Below are 24,999 nucleotides of genomic sequence, written 5' to 3'. Positions count from 1 at the left end.
TTATTTCCTAGGCCATTAAAGTGGCACTTTTAAAGCAGGTCAGTCTTAAAAGATGCCGCCGCCGCGAGCGTCTCCTTGGCCTGAAACGTTCCGCGGTCCCCCTCCCCGCCCCCCCCATCCTCTCGCGCTGGAGAAGTGAGGGTGCTTGAATGGTGAGCTGTCTGGAGGCTCACTCTCTGCCAACAGGATCTCTTCACCTTCGTGCTTTGCCTGAGATCTCCCAAATCCAAGTCGAATTTGGTGTGTACAGCCATACTGTTGTATTTGTATCCTCTTTTTTTCCCTCTACCCCCGCCTCCCCCGCCCCCGCCCCCCCCTTCTTCACCGTCTGGCCAATGCTGGGATCTGGGATCTAGTCGCCCCCTTCCTGCCTCCTTCCCTCCCCTCCCCACCCCCTTCTCTCATCTACACACCACCCACCCCCACTCCCACCTGCCTAAAGGGTCAAGAGCAAAGAAACCCGGAGATGGTAAGGGCTAGTCCCATCTCCTCTGATCGAAGGAGGCCTTGGGCAGGGATTGCACTGAGTGACAACCTTTCAGGAAGCAAGGAAGAGAGAGAGAGAGAGAGAGAGAAAAAAAAAAAAAAAACCCAAAAACAAAACAAAAAACAACAAAAAAACAAAAACCCAGAGACGGAGCCAGGACTCTCAGGACAGCGAAGCTCGACAGTGAATCCAGAGCACCGAGATTTTAAGTCCAAGAACCCAGTCCTAGGACACTTCTGCCTGCCTACCATCGAAGGTATATAGAACTGTGGTCCTGAGCTCTCTGTCACTGGCGGCGTCAACCTAGGTGAGCGTCCGGCTTTCCCATTGGTATGCAGCGACCATTTCCCTTCAAGTCTCAAAGGTGGAAACACTTAAAAGGATTACAAGCGTGATTTGGTGGCCTTACTGAAAGTTGGTGGCATGAAGAAGAGAAACTGCAAGGCTACGGCATGTTGGATACAATTCAGCCTCCCAGAGAGTTTGCACCTCCCGCTGGGCAGCCCCTCGGAGCAAATCTCGGAGATCTAGAGCGCTCTGCACCGATAGGTACTCGCCGCCATCCTTTCCTACTTTGCCTAATTGAACCAGTATTTCTTGCTGGTAGGATGTGCATTGTAGAGCGTACAGAGTTTGGCAGCGATGTCTTCTGTACGTTCACAGGTGCTAGGCGTTTGTTGCATTATTGAACGATTCATTTAGTTGTTAAGGACAATGGTAGAAGGAATGGTACTGGAGACTAACATACCCTTGGACCCCTTTTCTAGGGGAGGAAATTGTAAGTAACTCCAACAAACAGGCCAAGTGTCGGAGCGAAGGGCCCCTCCCCCAGTGGGTCGCTCACTCGTTCTGTAAAAGAAGGAAAACGGCTTGGGGTTTTAATCATTTTCCATTTCTAAACATACCCATTGTGCGTTTCGCCTGGAGACAGCAGATTAGGATCTGTGGAAGGCTCAAACCTCTTCCGAAAATGAATGATGCAGCATTTTAATTATTTGTTCTGGGGGTGATCGCTTTGCTTCCATATTGGAATATTTAATCCTAGATATGGAGAGATTAGTGGGCTCGGAGATCGGGCAAAGGGGTGGGGGAGAGAGGAAGGGGGCACTGTGGGGGAGAAAGGGCTTCTTGTCCTCCCCGTGGACAAATGATGCCGGGCGCTCCCAGCAGGAAGCGGGCGAAACCGGGGCTTCAGGGCCCTCCATCCCCTAACTTTTGGAGCTCTTCCTATCACTTAGACACGCTATACTGAGATAAATGAAAAGAAAAGGGGTGAGATAGCCTTTAGGACATGGACCAAATCAAGAACTTGAGGGGATGTAGTTAAGAAGAGAACAGAGGACGATTGCAGTGATGGTCATTTACCGTCACCGGGAAGCTCAGAGAAGCCTCCCGGTTACCCATCAATTCCATCGCATCATGGGTTCCGATATGATCCGTGAAACAGTCGCCGCCTTTGCACGTTGGGTACCAAAGGTGGTGTGTGTGGCGGGGGAGGGGGTAGCTTGGCAATTGGTGAAGGAGACGGGATTGTTCAGGTTCTGAGTTCAGGCTGTCGGTGATGGTCGGCTCACTTGCGACCTGAGAAATAGGGTGGGTCTGGAACATTAAGGGTGTAGAGTGTTAGAGAAGCTTCCCTTCCTGCTTACTAAGACTGTGATTGCTGTTTCTAATCTTAGCTACTCGGGAGCGGAGGACACTTGTGCGGTCATTTTAAATGCAAAATGTGATGCAAATCTTCTATGACTGACTCTTGGGGAACGTTTATGTTCCATTAAGTGACATATATATTGTATATATAATGTACCATTCTGGTACAAAACTGACAAGTCGTTTGTTTTTTTTTTTTTTTTTTTTTTTTCCTTTAAAATTTGATTTTGTAAAAAGTGCTTTAAGGGAAAGCCATCTCTATCCGCTAACTTTGAGTCCTTGAGCAGTTGAGGTTCGGTCCGGTTCTTAGCGACCAGAAAGTCCTCCTTTCCCCAGGAGTTGGTTACAGGATTAGTGTGGAGTGGCGGGCGGGGAGGGCAGTCTATGCCATACAGTCCCCGCTAACTAGACTCGTTTGCTGCACACTTGCCTCTCTCCAGTTTCCCCGCTAAGCTGCCTTTCCTCCTAGTAGGTAGCACTGCAGCGCCCTCAGTTCTATAGTGAGCCTTCTTAGAGGGTTCCTGTGAACTGTGATCTGGGGGCCCCTCTTCACTGCAACGTCTTCGCTCAATCACCCCCGCCCTCACCACCCCCTATCTTCCTCTTTCCCCAAATATCACGGAGAAATATTTGGACCAAAAAAACGGGGTTGGGGAGGGTCGAGGAAAAAAATCCAAACCCTGAAATGCTGCCCCCTATCCCCATGAGGTCTTTCCGGTAGAAGAAAGTGAAATGTGCCATTGTTACCAAGTGGTCTGCGTTGGCCTGTCTCTGTTTTTAAAAAGGTAGAAGCAAACACATGGCTGTTGAATCCAGGGGAAATTGAGCTGCAGCACAACAAAAGGATTCCTGGTGCAAAGAGATCGAAGCAAAATGCAGGAGAAACTCGGTCCAAGTCACTCAGGCTGCCTGAGCTCTTATTCGGGACTCCTAAGCAGAATCAGCTAGATCCAGCTCTTCTCCTTCCGGGATCTGAATTACCCTTTATCCCCGTCTTTGGAGAGGAGTGTCTATGCTATGAAAAGGATAATTCTGAAGGATAATCTTACTTTACAACCAGTCTGCACTAGGGAGAGGAGCTTTGGAAACTAGAGAAGCAAAACAGGAGATGATTTCCTTGAGAGTTAAAAATAATTATAATAAAAAGAAAAAAAAAATGTCCACAGTCCTCCTTCCTCTACCTTCCCACCAAAGGAATGCTTTCCTTAGGTTGGCCTCTGCTTCACTGTTTCTCATTTTGACAGTTTGTTATCTGGACCCCTCCACTTCTTTTCTCATCCCTTAAACACACACACACACACACACACACAAACTGTACAGTCAGGGCTTCCTAGTGCTCGCTCCCGACCCCAAGCTAAGCGCGTTCCCTTCTTGGAGCTCATTTTCGTGACGTGGAAAGCCGGATCCAGGGTTACAGCACACATTAAAAAAAAAAAAAAAAAAAAGCCAGCTCAAGAGAAGTCCGAGATTCTGCACTGGGATTGAGCCTGGCTTCCTCTTTGCCTCCCTCCCGCCCTTCCTCCCAGTGCCCAATGATGTGCTTCTGGTACCCAGAGAGAGCAGCCACAGCAGCGGCAGCGGCAGCGGCAGCGAAGCTGGAAGCCTGCTGCAGCCCCTTCTCCTCCCTCCTCTATTGAGTGTGCCAAGCGGCAGTTCTGCATCCTAAAGAAGCCCATTGAAAGGCCCATTGCATTCCCAGCACGTCTCAAGCTTGCTGCTTTTATTTTTTCTCTTCGTCTCCCCCACCCACCCCCTCTATCCCCCTTTGCTTCAGCTTCAGCAAAAGGAAGGGAGGGAGAGGGAGAGAATCCTTAAACTCAAGCTTTTTTTTTTTTTTTTCTTCCAATGTTCAATACTTAAAAAAAAAAAAAAAAATCTCCTGCAAAATAGGTAAGTCAAAGACATCTGGTGCCTTTCTTACCTAAATCTCAGGGACCTCAGAAACAAGAAAAACATTTAAAAAATGATGAAGAAAGAACTTAAGTAGATTTTAATATTTTATAAGGGAGACAGGGAAGACTAACTGATACTGCAATGTAGCTTCATCTGCCTTCTGTCTCTCTCTCTCTTTTTTTTTTCATTTAATTGTTTCTAAAAATTGAGTATTGCATGCCTGAGGCGGATTTCTCTTTGCATTCTCATGGGTCTTCTTATCCTTACAGCTGTGTACATTATATGCAAGTTGAATGTGAAGATTTATTCTTTTCACTTTCCTTATAAATTATATCATTTTGTTTTCAGAGGCTTGGCAAAATATTTCCTTAATGTATGTATCTTACGTGTGGAGAGAAAGCATACGCTAAAAATCCTGCTTTATTTTTATTGATTAAAAATAATTATTCAATTTTGATTGATATTTCAGTGACTTAGAAAGGGCAATCTAATAAAACTGCATTAATATAATTTACTTTTGTATTCATTTTCATATACTGATGATATAAAGCAAGGAAACAGAGCCATAGAAGAAGGTTCTGTATTATTAGAATAGTGCACAGTATTTGTTTCTTCTGATTAGAAAAGAATGATGTCTTTCTTTGAAATGTAAGTCATGTGATAGATTATTTATCAGCAGGTAAGAATCAAGGTTTCCACCCTTTTCTTGCCTTTAACTACCCAACTCTCTTCTAACCAGCCACCTGCCATTCCAGCTTTTTACAGGGTTCCTCAGTTGATCTTGAAGGCACAGACACACATTCCAAACTAAGCTCTGCAAGTGTTTTGATACAGACACTCCCAGGTTCAGCATCCTTAAGCTGTCATTATCTTTAACAACTGCAAGGGCTCCTTCTTTAGAAAGGCTAATCTTTCCTAAAGGGTTTAAATAGCCAAATGATACACCTATGTAGAAATTATTTAATTAAAGGAGATGTTAAAAATCTGTGCTTGGGAAAAAGAGGGTGGGGGTATAGTGTGATACTGAGCATACACTATAATTAAGTATATTGTGATCATCTCTTAAGCAAAATCTTAAGTTTTCCTGAGATACCAAGCATCTCATATATCATCTGATATAGAGCAATGGGTTTAGATTTCATCACACTCTAAACTAATAACTTTTTGGTATGCTATGTCTTTTTATGAGTAGAAACCTATAGTTAAAGAAAATTCCCACCAGAATTCCAATCAGATCTGTAATGGGCTCCTCTGATATCAATGTAAGTTTTAGCAGACAAACAGGTGAAATGGCCAAATTACTGCCATTTTACTGAATATGCCTATATCTAAAAGACATCACTGTATACCAGTCCTTTGATTGCCGTAAGATGCAATGAAGGCTGCTTGTGTCAGTATGATATGCCCTTTACCAAGTATGTCTTGGTTCAGAAAAATGTCATTGGATGGCACAATATTTCAGAGTCACCCAAGTTTAAATACAAGACATATTAAGCATATTGACAGATCATTTTGAGTGTCAGTTCAAAAACTGCTAAACTTTGTTTCACTCATAAAAAAGCTCCAAAGGTAGGAGTAAATTAGAATAGTGCATATGAGTAAAGGCTAAAAATCTGCATCTTTATTTCTGTTGCAGTTTTGTAAGCAACTACGAATGATGAAACCTTCCATAGCTGAGATGCTTCACAGAGGGAGGATGTTGTGGATAATTCTTCTAAGCACAATTGCTCTAGGATGGACTACCCCGATTCCCCTGATAGAGGACTCAGAGGAAATAGATGAGCCCTGTTTTGATCCATGCTACTGTGAAGTTAAAGAAAGCCTCTTTCATATACATTGTGACAGTAAAGGATTTACAAATATTAGTCAGATTACTGAGTTCTGGTCAAGACCTTTTAAACTGTATCTGCAAAGGAATTCAATGAGGAAATTGTACACCAACAGTTTTCTTCATTTGAACAACGCTGTGTCCATTAACCTTGGGAACAATGCATTGCAGGACATTCAATCAGGAGCTTTCAATGGTCTTAAGATTTTAAAGAGGTTATATCTACATGAAAACAAACTAGACATCTTCAGAAATGACACCTTCCTTGGCTTGGAAAGTCTGGAATATCTGCAGGCAGATTACAATGTCATTAAACGTATTGAGAGTGGGGCATTTCGGAACCTAAGTAAATTGAGGGTTCTGATTTTAAATGATAATCTCATTCCCATGCTTCCAACCAATTTATTTAAGGCTGTCTCCTTAACCCATTTGGACCTACGTGGAAACAGGTTAAAGGTTCTTTTTTACCGAGGAATGTTAGACCACATTGGCAGAAGCCTGATGGAGCTCCAGCTGGAAGAAAATCCCTGGAACTGTACATGTGAGATAGTGCAATTGAAGAGTTGGCTGGAACGCATTCCTTACACCGCCCTGGTGGGAGACATCACCTGTGAGACCCCTTTCCACTTCCATGGAAAGGACCTGCGAGAAATCAGGAAGACAGAACTCTGTCCCCTGTTGTCTGACTCTGAGGTGGAGGCTAGTTTGGGGATTCCCCACTTGTCATCAAGCAAGGAGAACGCATGGCCAACTAAGCCTTCCTCAATGTTGTCTTCTGTCCATTTTACTGCTTCTTCTGTTGAATATAAGTCCTCAAATAAACAGCCTAAGCCCACAAAACAGCCCCGAACACCAAGGCCACCTTCCACATCCCAAGCTTTGTACCCCGGTCCAAATCAACCTCCTATTGCTCCTTACCAGACCAGACCACCCATTCCCATTATATGTCCTACTGGGTGTACCTGTAATTTACACATCAACGACCTTGGCTTGACTGTCAACTGCAAAGAGCGAGGATTTAATAACATTTCTGAACTTCTTCCAAGGCCACTGAATGCCAAGAAACTTTACCTGAGTAGCAATCTGATTCAGAAAATATACCGTTCTGATTTTTGGAATTTCTCCTCCCTGGATCTCTTACATCTGGGGAACAATCGTATTTCTTATGTCCAGGATGGAGCCTTCATCAACCTGCCCAACCTAAAGAGCCTCTTTCTCAATGGCAATGATATCGAGAAGCTGACACCGGGCATGTTCCGAGGCCTACAGAGTTTGCATTACTTGTACTTTGAGTTCAATGTCATCCGAGAAATCCAGCCTGCAGCCTTCAGCCTCATGCCCAACTTGAAGCTGCTATTCCTCAACAATAACTTGCTGAGGACCCTGCCAACAGATGCGTTTGCAGGCACATCCCTGGCCCGGCTTAACCTGAGGAAGAACTACTTCCTCTACCTTCCTGTGGCTGGTGTCCTAGAGCACTTGAACGCCATTGTCCAGATAGACCTCAATGAGAATCCTTGGGACTGTACCTGTGATCTGGTCCCCTTCAAACAGTGGATTGAAACCATCAGTTCAGTCAGTGTAGTGGGTGATGTGCTTTGCAGGAGCCCTGAGAACCTCACCCATCGTGATGTACGCACGATTGAGCTGGAAGTTCTCTGCCCAGAGATGCTGCACATCCCACCAGCTGGAGCATCCCCAGCCCAGTCTGGAGAGTCTCACCTTGCTGGGGGGCCAACGAGTGCATCACCTTATGAGTTCTCGCCCCCTGGGGGCCCTGTGCCACTTTCTGTGTTGATTCTCAGCCTGCTAGTTCTTTTTTTTTCTGCAGTCTTTGTTGCTGCAGGCCTCTTTGCCTATGTGCTCCGACGGCGCCGGAAGAAGCTGCCCTTTAGAAGCAAGAGGCAAGAAGGTGTGGACCTTACTGGCATCCAGATGCAATGCCACCGGCTTTTTGAGGACGGGGGAGGTGGTGGAGGTGGAAGTGGAGGTGGTGGCAGACCCACTCTTTCCTCCCCAGAGAAGGCTCCTCCTGTGGGCCACGTATATGAGTACATCCCCCACCCAGTTACCCAGATGTGCAACAACCCCATCTATAAGCCTCGAGAGGAGGAGGAGGCGGCTGTTTCATCAGTCCAGGAGGCAGGAAATGCAGAACGAGGGGGTTCTGGGACACAACCACCAGGAATAGGTGAGGTTCTCCTAGGAAGTGAGCAGTTTGCTGAGACACCCAAGGAGAACCACAGCAACTACCGGACCTTGCTGGAAAAAGAAAAGGAGTGGGCCCTGGCAGTGTCCAGCTCCCAGCTCAACACCATAGTGACGGTTAATCACCATCACCCTCACCATCCAGCAGTTGGTGGAGTTTCAGGGGTAGTTGCAGGAACCGGGGGAGACTTGGCTGGGTTCCGCCACCATGAGAAGAATGGTGGGGTGGTGCTGTTTCCTCCTGGGGGAGGCTGTGGTGGTGGCAGTATGCTACTAGACCGAGAGAGGCCACAACCAGCCCCCTGCACAGTGGGATTCGTGGATTGTCTCTATGGCACTGTGCCGAAATTAAAGGAACTGCACGTCCACCCTCCTGGCATGCAGTACCCAGACTTACAGCAGGACGCCAGGCTCAAAGAAACCCTTCTCTTCTCGGCTGGAAAGGGCTTCACAGACCACCAAACCCAAAAAAGTGATTACCTCGAGTTAAGGGCCAAACTTCAAACCAAGCCGGATTACCTCGAAGTCCTGGAGAAGACAACATATAGGTTCTAACAGTAAAAGAAAAATAAATTAGTGCTTTTTTTTTTTTTTCCAAAAGAAAAGGAAAATAAAAGAAATATATTCCTTGCTCCCTTTACACTTGTCCCAATAACTCCATTCTCACAAACTTCCCTGCCCTGAACAGCACTGAAACCGCATGATAACTAGAAAATACAGATGTATGCTCTCCCCTCTCAGATGTGATTTGGAGGAAGGGCCATACTCAGATCATTAATCAATGAAGTGCCTTCGCAGACTTTTGCCAGCAAATGTTATCATTATTTTTTTATACTGAAACTTGAGACTTTGACTGTGCCATGTATAAGGTATATTGGGGATCGTTGTATTGATCCTCATTAAGTAAAACTCAATGTGTCTTTTTATTTTCAGTATATATATTTTTTAATTTGTAGTTTTGTTTGACAGGGAGGGGGGAAAACAAATTGATATTTGTGGCTTTCTTTCCTCTTCCCATCATGGCACAGATTCTGTACATGTATTAACAATGCAGTTTGCTGCATGCCTGGAAACTGCAAGATGGGGAGGGAGGGGGCGGGTCTTGCTCGAATGTTCTCACCCACTCTTTTTTCTGTCACACACATACCTACACGCTAATCACAAATCCCTGCACACAGTTAGGTCCCTAAACCTGCAGCCTTTTCCTTCTGGTGTAGGAACACACACACACAAATGTACACATGTGTGCGTGCATGCGCACACAAACACACGTTCCCTATTCCTTTTCAACCCAATCTAATTATTTTGGGTTTGATCCATTCCTCTACTCTTCATAGCTTCATCTTCCCTTCACCCCTAGTGTACAGCTCTCTCCTACCACCGTGGGAAAAGTCATATTCTAGGTTGGATCCTACTGAAGTGGAAGCCTGGTGGTTTAACAGCTGGAGGCACACCTAGGGATGAGCATCCTCTTTGTGACACTTCATCCTGATGCCAAGATTTTTTGGAGAACATCTGCACTTTCTTATATATATATATATATATAAAATATTAAAAAATAAAAAAGCAACTGGGTATATATCACTAACAGCTTTGTAGGAAGCACTTTTAATGTTTTCTCTCTCACACACAAAGATTCAAAAGAAATGTGCATATATTTATTCTGTAATTTCAGTGATTATAAATTGTAAAGGTAATGTTTAATCATTGTATAGTGATTATGCGTCTGGTATAGCTTTCCTAATAAAAAGTTTTTGAAAAACATAATACATTATATAGAGGATACCAAGCTTGAACCTTAAACTCCAGCTATGCCATGCCTTTCGTGCTCCCATTTAAAAAAAAAAAAAATCTTTCTTTTACTTGTTATACAGAGAGCTAGTTTATTAACAAGTTTGATGCACTGTGATGTTGATAAATCTTATAACCCACCACCCCATCACATACCAGGATACAACTGGGACTTAAAAAAAATCTGATTTATGTAGTTGAGTTTTTTCTCTTGGATTATGACTTTCAAATTCAAAAACCCAGCGATGCAACAGTTTTCCTAGGCAGGTTGTGATTGGGAGAAAATAAAGAAGTAGGTTTCTAAGAAGTAGAAGATTATATAGAGGAGATAATAAAGGAATCAAGGACCCATGCACCTTAAGACAGTAAATGACATAAAGAAAAAGGAACGTGAAATTGCTATTCTTTTTTAAAAACGTAGTAAAATTACACACGCACACACGCACACACCAGTCAAACTCCAAGGCCTTGGAGCTGATTTGACTGTCCGAGTCCTGCTATCTGTACAAGTTGTCATTGTTATATTTAAGTACTGTTTTTTTTTTTTTTTTCCAACCATCTAACTATAACTGGCCCCAGTCAGCTTGAACTAAGACAGAAGATTCTGAATGAGTTTTTCTTTCTGTATGATATTAAAATAATGTTTAAAGTTAATATGACAATAATCCAAGTTATAATCCATTTACATGTGAGTAAAACCAAAGAAAATTGGATTTTTAAGGTGCCAGATCTTGTTTGTGGAGGAAACTAAACTGATACAAAGAAACTGGAGCTTTAAGGCAGGCACTTATCTCATTTCGCCAGTAGAGGGCAGCAGAGCTCCAGAGATTGACAGACCCTGTAGCTGCAGAATTGTGCAGTGAGGCCAGTGTTCTATTAGTTTTCTCAAGCTGCCCGTAGTAGAAATTGTCGTTATATGTTGAATGTAATTCACCACAAGTCACCAATGCCTTACATCACTTTTTTTTTTCATAAAAAAAGAACTTGCAGCTTCTAAAGCTGTTACTGATATAAAAATTAAGGCATTGTACTTAAAAAAAAACATGAATGTCTAGAACATATTTATATATCTCTTAATTATAAATGGGTATCACCATAAGTATGCATAAAATAAAAAACACACATGTATCAATAAAAAATGTAACTTTTCAGGGCCGTCTTGCATTTGGCACATTGTACCTAAATTTTCTGTCTTCTGTTGTTTGAAGTACATTGGAATTACTTCAGATGAAGAAAAACAATTCACTATTTCTCTACATTCAATATTGAAATGTAGCTTTTCTTACACAAGAGGATCAGATCTACAATTAAATAGGTGTCATTCTCCTTTTCCGGTTTATTCTCTTTTTACTTTCCCATAAGTTAGCTTTTCCCTAGTTATCTCACTTTCTTTATTCTTTCTAATCATCCATCCCTTCTTCACAAGTGAAATCTTTTTTTTTTTTTTTTTTTTTTTTAGGCACAGAAAGTCAGTGTTTTAAACACCTTTAAGTGTTTTAAAATCTGATCTATGGAGTCCCTCTAAACTAGGGATTTATTGTGTCCCCATTCCTCCTCAATAAAATACTCTGGTGAATGGTAGAAAGCATGTGCATAATAAAAATCCAAAATGCAAAGCTAGATACTTCTGACAGTTATCATTATCTCCTTAATAACCACACACACATTCATAACATGGCATATTATACAAATCAAGTTAAAGTACAATCCCTAATGATCCTGGTGCTTTTGACATTTGAAAAATGTGTGTCCATAAATCATATCAAATTACAATATAACCTGATAATTATGTTTATATTTTATTTATTAAATACAGAAAGTAAGACTGTCTTGTCTTAAATATAGGTAGTAATTTTACTCTTGAATAAGGAATAAATTTTATTTAGTGAAAATAAATTTATACGAGAATGGAATTTTGTATGCAAGGAGATAAATTTTTGCTTCCATGGAGTTTTCTACCCCTTTGGCTAGGCTACTTATTTTAGCTGTGCATTGGAGTTACTCAAGTTAGCTTTAATTTATAATACCAGATATGTTTTCAGAAAGTACCAAGGGTATTACTATAATTTCTATGATTAGGATTTGTTCCATGTTTTTGTTGCGATAAAAAATTATTTTTGAGAAAAAGATCGCTAATTCACCTCATAGTGATGGCCAATTTGACTGAAGCAGACCCAGATCTGGCAGAAATTTGTTATTATTCATTGCTACTTACTACAAATTATAGAAATAATATTTGAAAATAATAAAATGCAATGTCTCTTTAACTATAAGATGATGAGTGGAAAATAGTTGTAAGTGAAATATTAGTTTGACACAGTAACAGTTTTAACATATTATTGATCATATACAGTATTATTTATGTAGATGCATTTATGTTTTTATTTAAAAAGCTACATTATTCTTCCAATTACAAAATACTAAATACATATATAGGTATACATATACATATATATGTATATGTATGCATGTATATATGTATACATATATACATATATATGTATATGTATGTATGTGTATATATATATGTATATGTATGGATGAAAAAGTTCAGAGAGAGATTATAAAGAAAGTTTAATGACTGAGCTTAAAATTATTTTTTCCCCTCAACTAGGAATGCTAGTTTTAAAGCCTTGATATCTGAGAAGAAATCTGTGTCTAGCACTATGAAATTTGGTAATGCAATTGTAGAACATAAGGAATGTAAGGAATTTCTTTAACTATTACAACTTATTATTTTGATTCATTTAGTGTAAATCCATTGTTCATACTGTCCTATCCTTGTGCAATTATGTTGTCTGAGCCAATTAATGTTGTAAAATGGCTACAACAAAAGAAACATTAATGAAATGCTTTACAAAATATGAGACATAGGACTGTAACAAGTCAAGATAATATGAAAAGAAATGATAATAAAAAACACTCCATCTTGAATTAAGTGAGTTGAGCTAGTTTAATCTGAACATAGATAATTATAATTTATACTTAGCTCAAAATCCTCAACTGAAAATTCAGGTGAACAGATTATAAATAACTATCACTAATTTTACCCTATAAAAGTCTGGTTTAATATCTATATGCCTTTTAAAAGTAATAGGAGCAATAACACATGTGTAATTGGGCAATCATGTGTATATGTGTGTGTGTGTAGAACTATTATATATGTATATACACTGTATATACATGTATATAGTTTATATATGCTGAATTATATTTACATGTAAATTATGCACTTTTTCTCACATGTATAACAATTTAAGTTTTATGCATTTATTTTCCTTGCTTCTGTCTAGCCATGGCCAAGTGAAGATGGATGAAATTATATGAGTCTTCACTTTGGAAATATTCACATGTAAAAAGTAACACTGTAATTAATATTTCTGAATTTAAAATTCTTTTATCTTTCAATTTGTTTCCTTTTATTATTTAAGTCATAGGGGATACATTTCAAACTGTGATTTAAGTCTTCAACCATAAAAAAAACAACTGATTTCTTATAAATATGCAACACAAGTCACATGAAAAGTGTTCCTTTTCCATTTTTCTATCTCTAGAATCAATTTTATAGATGAAAATAATTTCGGTAGCTTTATTAATTTGACAGGATCTTTGTAATTCATCTAGGTATATAGAAAAGTGAAATCTTAAAAGTAAATGTAAGAGAAGTAAAGGTCCTGTTTAGACATTCATCATCCTATTTATTTCTTTTAAATATCTTCCTTTATTGAAAATGTATAAAAGTAATAATAATAAAAATAGATAACCATTTCTAATATACTTTTATGACACCTAAATTGAAGGCAATGACTTCTCGTATCAGGAAAGCAGGTATATGCCAGGAGTTATCAGTTGTGAAGAGGGAATAGTTTGGGTAGAATCTTCAATTCTGATAATATTTGCTCTAAGAAGGCATTATAATAAATTTATGGTTGACCCAACCTCTACGATATGTTTAAACATTAAAACAGAGATGAACATTAGTAAAAAGGAGACTTTCCTCATTACCACCTAGTGACAAAAAGGACCAGCATACATAATGTTTCATTAGTATATTCAGTCCATCTACTTGTTTATTAGTACAGTGAATTGATAGTTTGCAGTGTATTTAATTGTATCAAAACCAAATAATATTCATGAAAAATAGGATCACCAGTAAAAATAAACCTGAATAATTTATTTAAATTCAATTGTAATAATAGCAGATTGTTCTCTTGATGATGACAGGTATCACATTACCAATACTGTGTTCTATATGAATATAGGGCTTGTGTACTATTGACACATTTTTTAGGCTTATAGGATGATGAAAGACCATATAATCGTTTTTGGTAGCATTTAAAAGAAGAGCATAACTTTCCTAAGTTTGGGGAGGAAAAGTTAGCCCTGAAAGATGCTGAAACAAAGATGTCATCTGATCAGTGGAGGAACAGAAAGAAGTTCTCTTCTTCCTGGCCCTATTCCTTTCACTGTTCCTGACAGCCCTGCTTCTCCTTCTGTTTCTGACTCAGTACCAAGATACTCTAGTGACTAACGGCACATTTATTGAGCTCAAAATAGGTGCCAAGGCAAGATCAGGAATGGATGAGAGTCCTTGCACCCGATGACAAAATGTCCAATTCACTTATCTTTGTACCTAGGCTGAGAAAATAATTCAACATATCTCTTCATTGTGAAATCATTTATAAGCCTGGTGAAAAAGTCAGAACCTAACAGTAAAACTAGAACTATTTCTAGAAATCAGGAGAGAATCAGCAAATGCTTTAAAAATATGGAACCTATCTATAAAATCTCAAAACCTTAATTTTCCTTCTTTTCAAAGTACTCTCTTTGCCATGGCTTCCAAAATACCAGTTTAACTGAAATTAAGATACAAATGTAAAATATTTGTATTAAGACCACTTCCTATCACTGGAACCCACACATTTTCAGTGTTTTTTACTTATTTACAGTGTAGACTTCCTGACTATTCAGAAATTCTAGGGCTTTTTTCCCCCCCAAAGAATTCTGGTAAAATTATTTATATTAAAATGTCTTTTTGTTGTTGTTGTTCTGTGGTAACTAACTTTATAACCAAAAAAATCTGTCAATGTGTAAACTATTTACCATATACTGTAATTGGAAAAAAAAGAAACCCTTAAATTCTATCTAAATTGGACATTTTATATGTATTAAATTGAATTGGGGTTTTTTTTTCCCTACTTGTGCTCTTCTTCACCTAATTTGGGTTCAAAAGTGAAATCTGTTCCTCTGTTTTTAATGAACATTTCATCAGATGCTTTACTTGTCTAGCTGGCAATGGAAGGGAGGTGGGCACAGAAAAGACTAACAGGTGTAAGTCATCTGTGGAATAATTAGACCCATGAGTCACTCATGTTGCCCTTAGAAAACCTTCCTCAACAAGGATAATGAAAAAGAAAGGGAAAAAATTAAAATATTCTCCTTTTCTGAAGACCATCTGATGAAGGCTTGATGGAGGATATTTGAACAAGACTTTCTTGTTAATTTTCACTAACACTATCTTTGGGAGTGTTTATATTCCATAGTAGGGATATGTATCTTTCATATTTCCACTGTATCTTTCAACATGATTCTAAGCCACTTCAATTGTCATCTGTTAACATAAACCATTGAACATGGAATCAAACCTTAATGTTAAAGTAACTAAACCAGCTGTAATGAAAACTAATTCTTTCTTTTTTTTTAAAGATTTTATTTATTTATTTGACAGACAGAGATCACAAGTAGGCAGAGAGGCAGGCAGAGAGAGAGAGAGAGAGATGAGGAAGCAGGCTCCCTGCGGAGCAGAGAGCCCGATGCGGGACTCGATCCCAGGACCCTGAGATCATGACCTGAGCCGAAGGCAGCGACTTAACCCACTGAGCCACCCAGGCACCCATGAAAAATAATTCTAATGGAGCAGAAATCACAAGGACAAACTGAGGTGACAGTGCATATGAAAACATTCAGCTTAATTTATAGGGTAGCTGTGTAAGGTGTAAGGGAAATTACTAAGTCTTCTTTATCATTTTTTTTTTAATCAGTAGTTCTTCCTATATAAATAAGAAGTCTTTGCTATCCCTTAGCTATCTTTGGGCCATTTTAACATAACTTTCTTTTACTAGTATAAATGATACTGAAATTGTTCTTTAATTTGGATCATATACCCTTTCTCTTTATAAATGTGGATAACTGATAGCTGAAACAATGCTAAAGTGATTCTGGAGATAATATAGGGTATAGCTAGGATACACACACACACACACACACACACACGAATATATTTAGGGACTATTTACTAACATGTTTATCAAATAAGTGACAGTTTGTTTAATATGTTACTGCATAACTGCATAATATATAATATGTTAAAGATTTACTTATTTATTTTAGAGAGAGAAGAGAGAAAGATAGCATGTGTGTGTGAGCTAATGGGGGGAGCAGAGGGAGAGTGAGAGAATTTCCAGCAGACTCTCTGCCCAGTTCAGTGAGAGCCCAAGGGACCGGATTCTGCAACTCTGAAATCACGACCTGAGCAGAAATCAAGAATTGGACACTCAACTGACTGAGCCACCTAGGTTCCCCTTACAGATTAAATTTTTAAAAATATTTAAATTTAAGGTTCAAAATGCTGTAGGAGATAGTGTGGAATGCTGAACAATATATAAAATCTGGCTTCTAACGTTTTATTTGTTAAATGAACCAGGCTTGAATTGGACAATAAATCACTTCTCATCTCATGTTAATGGCTACTTAGTTCTAAGTTAACCATATTCACTACTCCCACCCCGTTTCAAAAAAATAAGTTAGCATTTCTATAAATCATTGTGTCTTAAAAAGGGGAGGGTAGAGATACTGATTCTGGAAGAATTTTCTGAAAACCTATTCTCTGCCTATGTTAAACTGCAAGAAGCACAGCTCTGCTTTCACTCCTACTGCAAGGGGCATCACAAAATAATGGAAAGAGATGTTGCAAACACAAAATGAAGAGAGAAGGAAGACAACGTGTAGTCAGAAAAAAACTCCTGATGTAATTCTGACATGCCCATTCAACAACCATCACTTTGCAAATTACTGTTCTCAGCAAATATCTTTAGTTAATCAAGTAAATATGTTGCACCTTGTAGTATATACAGTTTCTAATTCCTATGTTTGTACAATTACTGGGGTTACTGTTTATTTGCTAAAAATATGTACTTCTCATTGCATCAAAATTAAGTTTCAAATCTCCTTCATCCAGTAAGCCTTTAGTTGACACAGTAACTATATTCTGAATATTTTCTCAAATACTTATGCACACTGTTTATGCTGATTTGGATGTGCTGGGATATTTTACCCTAAGTGTCCTTCAGTCACTTTGCCTGTCAGTGCCAAGAACCTGGCTTTTCAATTATATTGTAGGCACTTGAGAACATAGACTGTCTTCAGGGTCTTTTATTGTCTAGGACCATATTTTTGCACAGCTATGGAGAACATGCTCCAATCAAAATTCTGAGTTTCATGGATCCTATCTTGTTTCTAGAATAGCCATATTACTACTACCTTTCTTCCTATTAGAAATAGGAATAGTATTAGTAGTACTAGATAGTAGGTAAATATTTGTTGACTTAATGAATGGAGTTTTAAAATATGTATAGCCTATGACTTCTTGCAAGAGCTGAGAGAAATGATGAAAAGAGATGGAGGAGTTTGGAGTGGCAAGAAATGTGACAGGATGAGAAAGGTAACTTTTTTTTACTTTCCTTGGATTTCTATATTGATAATATACATACTGCCCTTAAGGAAATTAGATTGAGGAAAATGTTTAATATGACTATGTCTCTGTGGAAAAATAACAAGAAAGAAAGAAAAGAATGAAGGAAGCAAGGAAGAAAACAGAAAAGGAGGAGATACAAAATTTTGTTTTATCTTGTTCATTAGTGGCCAAAGCAGAAAAAGGAGCATACCCAGTAGTATGTGCAGACGCAGTAGTAATGAAGCTTATGCTCAGCTGCTTAAATGTTTACAAATAAGAGCAATAATTTAGTAGGCTTGGTTGATTTTCTCTATGTTGTAATTGCTTAAGTGAGTGAGAGTTCTACCACTTTAATGAAAATTCTATTTGAATGTTAATCCAGCCAAGAGTATTAAATAAAATAGGACATACATACAGGTATTATATGTACCACCTTCCCTCAGAGAGATAAGCAATTTAAAATATTTTTATCTCTTCTATGCTAGCCAAATGTATAAGATTTCACACTTCAAGTGACAGGACATGACTAATTCTAATCCCATATTTTAGACTCAGATCTTATGGACAAACATGAGGTAAAATTAGATGATCAGTAAAGAGTTGCATGGATGATCATATGAATACACAAGATATTATTTCTCTCTTGAAAGATCAAAATTTTAATGCATAGTTAACCACATTTCACTTAGGTGATGAGAGACTTTAACAAGAGAAGAAAAATCATTCACGTTTTTATTAAAGTTTGAATTTTGAAATGCTACTATAATCATATTTTCCTCTATCTTACTGAAGGATACAATAAAGTCACCAATAAGAGTTTAACTGATGGTATATTTAGCCCAGTAAGAAACATTTAAGGCAATACAGACATAAGTTTTTTATAAACTGCAAGCATCTACTTACTGTATTTTCATTAAAGCTATGGATATTGATATGAAAATTCAGTCCTTTTTAGGTATCTAAACCTTGCCACTGTGGTGCTACATCTTAGCTCTCCTGGATGTTTAACTTTTTGTTAAAATTGTATATTGTTGTTGACATTTTATGTTGTCCTTGAAATATACTTGCATTTGAACTTTAATTCCATTACAGAAAAAAATGATTCTAAACTGTATTTACATCTTTTAATGCATTTAAACTATAATTCAGGTATTTTAGAAGTTGTGCAAAAGGATTGAAGAATTTCAAACTGCTGTCAAAGCAAATAAATGGCATGGAGTCTAGTATGTCTTGGAAGATGTAACATAAGAATTTCTTGCTAGTCAATAGAGTCAGGGACGTAGAGATAATAAATTGTTCAAACACAAAGTAGACTTACATAAAATTAAGATATTAAAAATTAATTTTAGGACTATTTAATGTATTGGGATTGTAAAGTTAAATGTTCATATATGTATAGATATGTGTACCAATATCACATTACTATTATCCATTAGTAAAAATGCTATAATGATATTTTAAAAGTTAATACAAAACTTATAAAAGTTATTAACATGAGACATGGATGGAGTTTCATATCTTGACTCACTGTAAAAGTTAGTAAACATTTAAACTTGAATTTTTCTGAATAACCAGCTATGTAGAAACATGATCTTGGACTGAGGGCAGATATCATGATTAATAACCCCCAGGAAAAGCTTTCCCATGCCTTAAAAATGCTCACAAAATGTAAGTTTTATTGAAGCTTTATAAAGTGCTGATATCTAGGAAACATAAAAATTTTTCCACTGCTACTGACATGTACCTTTCTAACTGTTTATAGTTTCGAAATTGTGATATGATCCGATTTGTTTTAAATAGTTAAGGATCTATCACTGTGGTATGTATATTCTGCTCTGAGTCAATATTACTTCATTATGGTTATGTTCTCATCTTAAAAGACATAAGTGTCTAAAACAAATGAAAAACAGAAAAATCTAAACCCAAGAAATACAAATCTTTGTTAAATGAGTGCTATAGGGATGTAGCCTTCCTCTGCCTCCTGCTGTTATCAGATGAAGTAATGGCTGAGTAAGAAAAGACTACTATAGCTTGTAATCTCACCCTTTGTCCAACTTTGTCCACTAAAGCTACTATGTTTTTTTTTTTTTAATTTTATTTATTTATTTGACAGAGAGAGATCACAAGTAGGCAGAGAGGCAGGCAGAGAGAGAGAGAGGGAAGCAGGCTCCCTGCTGAGCAGAGAGCCCGATGCGGGACTCGATCCCAGGACCCTGAGATCATGACCTGAGCCGAAGGCAGCGGCTTAACCCACTGAGCCACCCAGGCGCCCAGCTACTATGGTTTAATAGAAAGCTAAGTCAAAAGAGATAGATAACCGGAGATAACAGGTTTCACTGCTGAATGTCTTTCCCCTGTGAAAACAGGACTTGAGATACTGGAGCTTCTTTTGGGTAGTAATACTAAGATAATAGGCTGTGATAATATAGCTTGAAAGTTGATGAAGGTTTTAAATAGTTTCTGTTCTCCACTATACTGTAGAATATGGGATGAAGCTAACTGTTAGAAGGACGTCTTCATGATCTACCTATTGCATTATAAGAAAGGGAAGAATGAGGCTCCATATTCAGAATTTGGAAGATATGCCAGTGACTGTTCTACTGGTGCGTCCTTTTGAATGTCCATCCCTGTAAGCCATTACAGTGAAGGCAGTTGTGACTACTGCAAAAAACCTCAAAGGAAGATCTTTTCTCATAACTTAAAATCTTGGACCCTGCCTTATCTCAAATCTTTCAAAATGGACTGAAGCTGAAAACATAAAGGACTTTTTCTCACTCTTCTGGCCTCTCAGTTTAGTTGGTATTGGCAGAGATTTCTCAGGATTTTGAATCAGACCAATCTTAAACCATGGATGGGATATGTGCAAAGCTGGAAGCCACCAACTTCTTTTTGTTAAGTGCTGAATTCATCACATAGAAAACCCAGTAATACAGTGCTTAAGACACAATGAACACATCAGATCTGGGTGAAAATTCCTGTTTAGCCATTAATACCTGTATAATCTTTGACAGGGTGTTTCAATCTCTCTGAGATGCCTAAATTCTTTTAATGGTCACATTTATATTACTAAAAGATCACTCCAGCAGCTGAGAAGAATGTACTGAAGGAGACCAGGATGGCAGCTAAGAAGACATTGTTTTGTTTTGTTTTGTTTTTTTGTTTTTTTTGTTTTTTACTTTTGTTTGTGACAGTTTAGATGTTCAGAAGAGTTGCACAGATAAATAGTAAAGAGACTTTCTGTACGTCCTTCACTCAGGCTCCCTTAATGTTTACATTTCACATAGTGATGGTGTATGTCAAAACTAAGAAACCGACATTGGTATAATATTATTAGCTAAACTACAGACTTTATTTAGGTTCCAAGAATTTTTTTGTTTTTTCACTAATGTCCCTTTTCTGTTCCAGGATCTAACCCAGATATCACGTTGCATGTAGTAGTGCCACTTTTATTATTATTATTATTTTCCAAATTCCATCCTAAAGATACTGATGACCTGAATGAGCTGGTAGCAGTGAAGACACAGGGGAGTAGATGCGAAACATATGCTGAAGCTAGGAACAACAGGCTAGGGATTACAGAATAGGTGTGAGTCATGAAGAAAAGGAAAAGAATTAAGAATGATCTGTGGTTTCTGGTTTGAAGAACTGAGTGGATGGTGGTGACTTGTATTGAGACAGGATGACTAGAAGAGGGGAGAGAACATGTTTAGAAGGAAAATCATGAGTTTCATTTTAGACTTTTTCAGATGCAAGTATTATTAATAATGCATGTAAAACATTTAGATCAATGGCCACCACACAGGAAGTATTCAATAGATCATGTCCACTACATGACGTTCATCATCATCATCGCCATCATCATTATCACTGCAATCATTATCATCAGGAAGGAATTTCAATATTGTTTCAGGTTGCGAAGAAACTTTTATGAAGGTGTTAGTGAGAGAAGCATTCATGTTTGGATCCACACTTTCACTATGGAGTTTTTTCAGAGACCTATCAAACCAGAGTGTAAGTTGGAAATGTCAAGCCTTGTTTGGGCAGCAGAAGGATGTGTGGATAACATTCCCATTCTTCTTTACCCTGATTAGGTACTAAATAGAGACTCTATAGTGCAAAGATCTCCACTGTAAGGTACCAAGTTGATAGGTAATATAAAATTTGGGCAAAGCCACACGGGTATAAGAGGGTATGGAATGTTAAAATGTAAGAGGTTAGTGGAGGGGATGGCTGAAGAAAGGCTTAAATGCATATCAAGCAGTTTGAAATGTATCCCAGTAGAGGGGAGAATAGGTAATTTTGAATATCAAGATACTTATCAGTGGGAAAACTACATCAGTGTAATAATGAACTCTTTTTTTTAAATTTATTTTCAGCATAACAGTATTCATTATTTTTGCACCACACCCAGAGCTCCATGCAATCTGTGCCCTCTATAATACCCACCACCTGGTACCCTGACCTCCCACCCCCAGCCCCTTCCCCTCAGATTGTTTTTCAGAGTCCATAGTCTCTCATGGTTCACCTCCCCTTCCAATTTCCCCCAACTCCCTTCTCCTCTCTAACTCCCCATGTCCTCCATGCTATTTGTTATGCTCCACAAATAAGTGAAACCATATAATAATTGACTCTCTCTGCTTGACTTATTTCACTCAGCATAATCTCTTCCAGTCCCATCCATGTTGCTACAAAAGTTGGGTATTCGTCCTTTCTGATGGAGGCATAATACTCCATAGTGTATATGGACCACATCTTCCTTATCCATTTTTCCGTTGAAGGGCATCTTGGTTCTTTCCACAGTTTGGTGACTGTGGCCATTGCTACTATAAACATTGGGGTACAGATGGCCCTTCTTTTCACGACATCTGTGTCTTTGGGGTAAATACCCAGGAGTGCAATGGCAGGGTCATAGGGAAGTTCTATTTTTAATTTCTTGAGGAATCTCCACACTGTTCTCCAAAGAGGCTGCACCAACTTGCATTCCTACCAACAGTGTAAGAGGATTCCCCTTTCTCCACATCCCCTCCAACACATGTTGTTTCCTGTCTTGCTAATTTTGGCCATTCTAACTGGTGTAAGGTGATATCTCAATGTGGTTTTAATTTGAATCTCCCTGATGGCTAGGGATGATGAACATTTTTTCATGTATCTGATAGCCATTTGTATGTCTTCATTGGAGAAGTGTCTGTTCATATCTTCTGCCCATTTTTTGATATGATTGCCTGTTTTGTGTGTGTTGAGTTTGAGGAGTTCTTTATAGATCCTGGATATCAACCTTTTGTCTGTACTGTCATTTGCAAATATCTTCTCCCATTCCTTGGGTTGCCTCTTTGTTTTCTTGACTGTTTCCTCTGCTGTGCAGAAGCTTTTGATTTTGATGAAGTCCCAAAAGTTCATCTTCGCTTTTGTTTCCTTTGCCTTTGGAGACATATCTTGAAAGAAGTTGCTGTGCCTGATATTGAAGAGATTACTGCCTATGTTCTCCTCTAGGATTCTGATGGATTCCTGTCTCACATTGAGGTCTTTTATCGATTTTGAGTTTATCATTGTGTACGGTGTAAGAGAATGGTCAAGTTTCATTCTTCTACATATAGCTGCCCCGTTTTCCCAGCACCATTTATTGAAGAGATTGTCTTTTTTCCACTGTATATTTTTTCCTGTTTTGTCGAAGATTATTTGACCATAGAGTTGAGGGTCCATATCTGGGCTCTCTACTCTGTTCCACTGGTCTATATGTCTGTTTTTATGCCAGTACCATGCTGTCTTGGTGATCACAGATCTGTAGTAAAGCTTGAAATCAGGTAATGTGATGTCCCCCCCTTTTATTTTTGTTTTTCAACAACATTTCCTTAGCGATTCGGGATCTCTTCTGATTACATACAAATTTTAGGATTATTTGTTCCAGCTCTTTGAAGAATACCAGTGGAATTTTGATCGGAATAGCAATAAAAATATAGGTTGCTCTAGGCAGTATAGACATTTTAACAATGTTTATTCTTCTGATCCAAGAGTATGGAATGGTCTTCCATCTTTTTGTGTCTTCTTCAATTTCTTTCATGAGTGTTCTGTAGTTCCTCAAGTACAGATCCTTTACCTCTTTGGTTAGGTTTATTCCCAGGTATCTTATGGTTCTTGGTGCTATAGTAAATGGAATTGATTCTCTAATTTCCCTTTCTTTATTTTCATTATTAGTGTATAAGAAAGCCACTGATTTCTTTACATTGACTTTGTATCCTGCCACGTTGCTGAATTGTTGTATGAGTTCTAGTAGTTTGGGGGTTGAGTCTTTTGGGTTTTCCATATAAAGAATCATGTCATCTGCAAAGAGAGAGAGTTTGACTTCTTCTTTACCAATTTGGATACCTTTTATTTCTCTTTGTTGTCTGATTGCTGTTGCTAGGACTTCTAATACTATGTTGAACAAGAGTGGTGAAAGAGGGCATCCTTGTCGTGTTCCTGATCTCAACGGGAAGGCTGCAAGCTTTTTCAATGATATCATCATTGAGGATGATATTTGCCGTGGGTCTTTCATAGATAGATTTGATGAAGTTCAGGAATGTTCCCTCTATCCCTATACTTTGAAGTGTTTTAATCAGGAACGGACACCGGATTTTGTCAAATGCTTTTTCTGCGTCAATTGAGAGGACCATGTGGTTCTTCTCTCTTTTCTTATTAATTTGTTCTATCACATTGATTGATTTGTGAATGTTGAACCATCCTTGTAGCCCAGGGATGAATCCCACCTGGTCTTGGTGGATAATCTTTTTAATGTGCTGTTGGATCCTGTTTGATAGGATCTTGTTAAGAATCTTAGCATCCATATTCATCAGTGATATTGGTCTGAAATTCTCCTTTTTGGTAGGGTCTTTGTCTGGCTTGGGGGTCAGGGTAATGCTGGCTTCACAGAGAGTCTGGAAGTTTTCCTTCTGCTTCAATTTTTTCAAACAGCTTCAGGAGAATTTCTTCTTTGAAAGTTTGGTAGAATTCCCCAGGGAATCCGTCAGGTCCTGGGCTCTTGTTTTTTGGGAGGTTTTTGATCACTGCTTCAATCTCGTTACTAGATATTGGTCTATTCAGGTTGTCAATTTCTTTCTGGTTCAATTTTGGGTGTAATAATGAATTCTGATGCCAAAAATCCTATAAGCAACATCATTTCCTGTGTTCAATCCATTCCTAACTAGTTCTCTTCAGAGTAGTAAGAATGGATATCTTGAGGAAGAGACTGGCAAATTTAGCAAAAGGAGTCACGTTTGTTTGATAGAAGTATTTAGTAGATTCCAATGCTGGAAAAGGTTCAAGGAGGTTGTAAAAGTTCAATTACGATGTACCTTACCTCTATTCATCTTAAACCATTCCTTTCAAGTTAGACAGTGAGACTAACATGCTAAACATGAGAGATTGCCCTTAACT

The 24,999-nt window shown here is 38.5% G+C and overlaps 1 protein-coding gene across 2 annotated transcripts; it reads left to right on the top strand.

The window, feature by feature from the left end:
• Positions 1-586: 586 nt before the first annotated feature.
• On the top strand, positions 587-9,833 carry SLITRK3 (SLIT and NTRK like family member 3). 2 transcript variants are annotated; one of them, XM_044251725.1, is made up of 2 exons: positions 587-1,036; positions 5,667-9,833. In XM_044251725.1, the coding sequence occupies exon 2, from the start codon at positions 5,685-5,687 to the stop codon at positions 8,619-8,621; it is 2,937 nt and encodes a 978-aa protein (XP_044107660.1). In that variant the 5' UTR covers positions 587-1,036; positions 5,667-5,684; the 3' UTR covers positions 8,622-9,833. The 2 variants fall into 2 exon arrangements, with proteins under 2 accessions (XP_044107660.1, XP_044107661.1); XM_044251726.1 differs by lacking the exon at positions 587-1,036 and adding an exon at positions 1,111-1,265.
• Positions 9,834-24,999: the final 15,166 nt, after the last annotated feature.

The sequence above is a fragment of the Neovison vison genome, chromosome 6, assembly GCF_020171115.1.
Source record: "Neovison vison isolate M4711 chromosome 6, ASM_NN_V1, whole genome shotgun sequence".
NCBI classification, from domain to species: Eukaryota; Metazoa; Chordata; class Mammalia; order Carnivora; family Mustelidae; genus Neogale; species Neogale vison.
Note: the sequence above shows the minus strand (reverse complement) of the source record. Positions and strands in the feature narration are given on the sequence as shown.

Coding starts and splice junctions, on each gene's coding strand:
- SLITRK3 (XM_044251725.1), top strand. CDS start 5,685: ATGATGAAACCTTCCATAGCTGAGATGCTTCACAGAGGGAGGATGTTG.